The sequence below is a fragment of the Nelumbo lutea genome, chromosome 1 (assembly GCF_056320005.1).
Source record: "Nelumbo lutea isolate HS-2025 chromosome 1, American lotus-T2T, whole genome shotgun sequence".
In the NCBI taxonomy this organism is placed as follows: Eukaryota; Viridiplantae; Streptophyta; class Magnoliopsida; order Proteales; family Nelumbonaceae; genus Nelumbo; species Nelumbo lutea.
Window position 1 is genome coordinate 41,708,535 of NC_142684.1, and position 5,836 is coordinate 41,714,370.

Sequence of the window (5,836 nt, forward strand, 5' to 3'; positions counted from 1 at the left end):
TTTTTGGCAAACAACTTTTTTTACCTTCCCCTGAACCTCTCTATTTTAAATATTTTCAAATCGGGCTAATCAACTTAGTGGCCTTATTTTTCTTTCCATTAGTATCAATACTAGGGGTGGAAGTTCCATCAATATCATTAGCATCCATGTCGATGCTAATATTACCATGTTGTGATTGAATATCGTCGACATTGAACATGGTGGGGAATTAGTTTTGGGAGGATCCAACTATTTTTTAAATTCTGAAAAAATAAAAATTAATTTAATTGCATTTACCCAGATTGCCGGTTCAGAACCCCAACTTGATTTCAATGGTTGAAGCCTTTCAACTCCAAGAGTCAAAGCCTCCCAAATTGCTAACTTGAGAGTTAAGATACTTGAACTCTTAAACAAGTCTTCTTCTTGTTGAAACATCAATAAAATTGAGAATTGGAGAATCAGAGAATGTATGAGAGATTGAGAGATTAAGACTCTTAAGACTCTAGAGGGGTAAGAATATTACTTCTCTCCTCTCAACAAGAAGAAACCATTATTGGCATGGAAAACCCTCCCTTTAACATGCTGCTTATTCTTGTCACTCTCAAACATCTCTCTCTCCCCCTCTCCATCTCCAATTATTCTCAATCATTCACACCCACCATTTTCACCTTCACCAAATCCAAACAAAACCCTCCATCCCCAACTCCAATCACTTCATTTTAACTCCTTAAAAATCTAACCACATTGAGCTGAAACTTGGACTGATGCTTCTCCTCTTTGGAGGTTCTTCAGCCTGTTTGGATATTCCTTCGTTTGTGTTTTCTTAGTTTGTGTTGGTCTCTTTGCATTTTTTTGGTTTTATTTGGATTGTATGGCTCCGGTCTGTTTTTCCTTAGTCTTAATCATTGCTTTTTCCAACAAAAAAATCTAACCACACCCATGAATAATCGATAAATGCTCCAAGGATAAAAAAAAAAAAAAAAAAAACAACCAACCAACCCATCTCCTTCTCTTACCAGACCCCAGAACTCCATTAACCTCTCTCTCCCCTTTCAGTCTTTCACGTGTTGTGCTGTAAAGATTTCTCTCTCTCTCAATTTGTCACGATAATTTACCCAAAGAATCGTGAAAGGTAGAAGGGATGGAGGAGTCATCAGGGCCCCACAGGACCCACATCCACCCTCCAATAATTGTTTATTCTACTCTTCTACATCTTAATCGTTCTGTATTTTCGCTGGCACCTCTGTCTTCTTCTTGTTCTCCATTTCCTTCTTTCTCCTCTGTTCGCAAAAACCTTAGGTTTAGCTTCAAGATCTCAAATCAGAAGAAGCAGAAAGAAGTAATTCTTGAGATTCAGATTAAACCTTTTTCTTCTTTCATGTGAGGATCAGTAAGAGATAGTCATGATCCATTCGCTTCATCTCCTTTGTGTTGTACTTCTATTCCGTATCATCATCTCCACCTCAATATCCCCGTCTCTTTCGTCGGAAGAACCGTCTTCATCTTCAATATACGATGTTTTGCGGTCTCACGGGCTTCCAATAGGTTTGCTTCCAAAAGGGGTTACCCAATTCATCATAGATGAGAAGGGAAGGTTTGAAGTTCATCTTGATCAGGCCTGCAACGCCAAATTCGAGAATGAGGTACATTACGATCGAAACGTTTCTGGGACTATTAGCTATGGCCAGATCGGAGCTCTCTCTGGCATATCCGCTCAGGAGCTCTTTCTCTGGTTCCCAGTGAAGGGTATTCGAGTTGACATCCCCAGCACTGGCCTCATTTACTTCGACGTTGGTGTTATTTACAAGCAATTCTCGCTTTCTTTGTTCGAAACGCCACCTGACTGTAAGGCCGTTGCTGATGGTCCACCTGATGCCCTTCTTCGCGAAGGCCGTGCCATTGCTGCAGCAGTTTCTAAGGTTCAATTCATCCCTTTTTGTTATTAGTTCATTTACTTTTAGTTGGATCTATGTGGGCATTGTAATCCTTGTGTTCGATTGTTTAGTTAGGTGGAGACTTTCATTTCTTTCGTTCTTTCTTTTTGTTTCGTTTTTTCTTTTTCTGGGTAGTCAGGTTGATTTTTGATGGAGACAAAACTGTTTAATGGGATTGATTCCATTCCGTTTACGGAGAAACAAAGAATGCATAATTTCTTCATGTTTGGTTTTTATTCTTAGCTATCGTTTTTATCAGAGAGCAATCCAGTTTTGTTTCTTGATCTATGTTCATCTGCTTGATTTGATTTTTGCTTTCATTTTCAGTTATTAATTTTGTTATGTTTAATTGGGATGGCGTTGGTATTAGCTGCTATTAATTTTCCTACAAATCCCTTCTAATCAATTGCAGAGTCAATCCGGAAAGCTTCGCTATGAACTTGATCAGGGAAATTTTCAGAGGGCTGTTCTGTAGATTGAAACAAGGACGATTCAAATTTCACAATAGATCAATCAACTTATTGTGGGTTTCCTTTCCCTTAAGAGACTGTCTCAGAGTCTGGTTTGGCAGGTCTTATGCGTCCATGGTGTGTACTTGCTTGCAGTATAGTACAGACTAATCGGGCCCGCTGCTTCTATCTGCACGGGGAGGAGAAAACAATTTTTGACGGAGAGGAGAGAAGTAATGAAATGAGGAGTTGAGAGGATTGTGGGTGAAGGGCCTTATATATATAGAAGAGGAGGAAGAATCAGGATTTTGGGTTGAGGTGATTTTGATGATAAATTTGTTAGAATGCTACTTTACTCTTTGTGATCCTATTATTACATTTATATAGATATGGGTGCTCGACCAAAGTCTCTGTAAATTCAGGTATTTGTCTGTTTGTCTCTGTATTATCAGTGAATGTCTTAGATTGAGGTAAGAACATTTCATTGACAAAAGAAACAGCTTTCAATTTTGTTTGTTCTTTTCTTTTCCTTTTTTTTTTTTTGTATTTCTATGAGTCATACATTACGGCATTTGCTGATGCTACTCTTTTATTAACTTGCAATTTCTTCTCCAATAGTGTCTACTTTTCTTGCTTCTGTTTGTGTTTTGGTTTTGGGTTTTAATCGCAGTTTGGGATATGAAATCAAGGAAATGATGCAGTGATGATTGTGCTTTACAAGCGGAAAATAGTGGTACAGTGGAGTTTCAAAGGCAATGATGAATTGAACTGATTTCTTCCCTTTTGATTTGGTCTATGTAGCAAATTTCTTCCATATATCAATTGGGTTTGTCAAGTGGTCAGTTGGTTTTGTCTGTAAAAGGAGGAATGTTTCTCGGTGTGTAATTTTGGTTGTTGGGCATTTCTTAAGCTATTGAAGTGTGTCAAAAGAGTAACAAATATGGAAAACCAACTGAAAGTCTCAGTGATTTCTGGAGAGATGAATTTGTTTATTGGTGTGTTATTGCAGTATGAACATATTGTCAATACCGCAGTTGGTACAGATGGTGTTTGAAATCCTGAATTTCTTGTGGCAGAGTTGAATCTGTTTTAATTGCATAGTATCAGACCAGTCGGTGAGATCGATATATGGAGGAAAATATATCCTGGATATTCTATTAATTTCCCAGATGGGTACTTAAGGTAAAACCCAATACAATAACAGGGGTTTGTTCTTCATTGGCTCCATGCATGTTATTTAGGAATTAAGACATTGTATGTATGTAAAATCAATAATATAAATGTGCTTGCACAACAGTTATTTATGTATGAATTAATTTTACACTGCAAATGAGGTAATATATCTCTTTTTCTTTTTTTTTTCCTTTCAAGACTGCCGTCTAATATATATAATCACAGTACATAGCAGAGGTATTTTCATCTTTCAAATGTGAATGGTAGTTCTACAAGTGCTTTTAGTGTGTCAAATCAACATGGAAGTTTCCAGCTGTATTTTTGTAAATGTAGGACTCTCTTGGATGAAGCTTCAGGCCATTGTGGTGCCACACGGTCATCTGACTCAAGGGGAATATCTATTTTCAGCCACAGTTTTTTCAGGACACCTCTGTACTATGCTGTTCAGTTGGATATTTTGGAAGGTAGATCGGGCTGGTTTGAAGCCATGGATACCATAAAGGACTTTTCCTGCTGCATCTCATCCAGTGAAGTGTTTTCCTTTCCATCTTCTGTAGTGGGAGCCTACTTTGAAAGGATGATTTCAAAATAATTGGTATTAATCAGATACCAGTGCGTAACAACTTCAACTCTGCAATGTCATTATCAAGATAAATAACAAGAAATTTAGTTTGACATCCCAATTGCTAGGGTAGGAAGAATAGAGATTGATCAGCTATATGCCCATGTTTTTGACTATGCGACAAAGTATGCATATCTGAAGAGAACCCAGATTGGTTATTAAAATTGTTGAAAAATTGGCTTCCTTTCTTAGTTGTCCTCTATGTCCTTTTACCTTTTCTTGTTCTTGCATATTTCTAAACTCTCCCTCCAGCCTAATAAGATGCCATCGTTTTTTTGCTTCTGCCATAAAACCGACGACAATTCTCTTTCTTTCTCGTTCTACATGAAGGTGATGATGAGGAGAGAAATGATGGAAGGGAGTGGGAGGGATGAGGGAGAGCATGAGAAAAGAGATGAAAGTAGTGCCGTTACTGGAGTTGCAGTGGCAGTTTGGCATGGGGAAGATATAAACAATGAAAGAAAAAAAATAAAAAAGGAAGAGATAGAAAGAGGAGAATTGTCTTGCCCAAACCAAAAAGGGCATTTTCATCCATAAAATGGGTAAGTTAGGGATTTTTGAAAAATATAACAGTCACGTGATGTCGCATGTGAACGGTTTCTGTATAGAGTGTTAATGGTAAGGGAGGTTTTAGGCAATTGTTAGAAACAATATTAAGGGTGGTGCAAGACAATAGTTAAACAATAAGGATAAAATTAGTCAATTAGCTAAATGATAAGGATAATTTAAAAAATTTGCCTTTTTATAAATTAGGGATTATGTTTGAAAACCGACATGACATGGGCTTTTGGGACTTCTTCCACGTGGTATTTTGGCACATATGATGTGCCACTAAAAGGACGGGGTGAGGGCAATAGGTCCCCACTTTGCATCATTCTTCACCATTGTGAATCACCTTCAATGTTTATACGCCCATATATGTTGGATACTACACAACTGCTTGCAAAGGTGGAAGAAGCAAAAGATAATGACAAGGGAAAGGGTTTTTGGCCTCTGGTCTCGGTGGTAATGGGGGACGAGGGAACCTTCGATTTGATTGAGGGGTGAGAGGTGCTTTGCTTTTATGGGCATACAATGAAGGGCATTACATTTCGATGCCATGAATCAAGAAGAGAGGATGATTGGAAAGTACGACTCGGTATGACCCATGCTTTTGGCGAGTTGGGTCTTGTTGGCTTGCAGACCGAGCTGGGCCGTGCTTCCTTTTCCTGGGATATTTTGGGGGGGGGGGCGGTTGCTCGACACGACCCACGGTTTGAGCCCATGTGGGTCTGTGCCGTGTCATGTCGTGGACCTGGTTGGTCCGTAGGCTAAGACTTGGGTCAAGCTGAGTTGTAGATTGGGCCAAGGCATGATATGTATATTTTTTAAAAATTGAAATAAATAATAAAAATTTAATGTAAATTAACAAAATAGACAAAAATTGAAAAAGTCTTAAATTTTATTTTATATGAATTTTTCACATGTTGGGTCACGCTGGCATGCAGGCCACACGACACACACATGAACCTGAAATCCTAGGCTTGGTACGACTCACATTCTGTCATGTCGGGTCATCTCAAAATCGTGTCAAGCCGCAGGCAACAAGGCCCGATTTATACTTCCACTAATTGTTAGATAGTGTATGCCCTTATCTCTAATCAGATTGATGTACTGATACATTCATTGTAAATGTATAT

General features: G+C 38.4%; 1 protein-coding gene across 2 annotated transcripts; it reads left to right on the forward strand.

The window, feature by feature from the left end:
* The first annotated feature begins 742 nt into the window (after nucleotides 1–742).
* Nucleotides 743–4,348, forward strand: LOC148874391 (uncharacterized). 2 transcript variants are annotated; one of them, XM_088964032.1, is made up of 2 exons: nucleotides 743–1,898; nucleotides 2,326–2,977. In XM_088964032.1, the coding sequence occupies exons 1-2, from the start codon at nucleotides 1,383–1,385 to the stop codon at nucleotides 2,386–2,388; spliced, it is 579 nt and encodes a 192-aa protein (XP_088820158.1). In that variant the 5' UTR covers nucleotides 743–1,382; the 3' UTR covers nucleotides 2,389–2,977. The 2 variants fall into 2 exon arrangements, with proteins under 2 accessions (XP_088820158.1, XP_088820159.1); XM_088964033.1 differs by lacking the exon at nucleotides 2,326–2,977 and adding an exon at nucleotides 3,869–4,348 and having other exon boundaries at nucleotides 1,189–1,898.
* Nucleotides 4,349–5,836: the final 1,488 nt, after the last annotated feature.

Coding starts and splice junctions, on each gene's coding strand:
- LOC148874391 (XM_088964032.1), top strand. CDS start 1,383: ATGATCCATTCGCTTCATCTCCTTTGTGTTGTACTTCTATTCCGTATC. Junction 1,899..2,325: donor TTGCTGCAGCAGTTTCTAAG/GTTCAATTCATC, acceptor AATCAATTGCAG/AGTCAATCCGGAAAGCTTCG.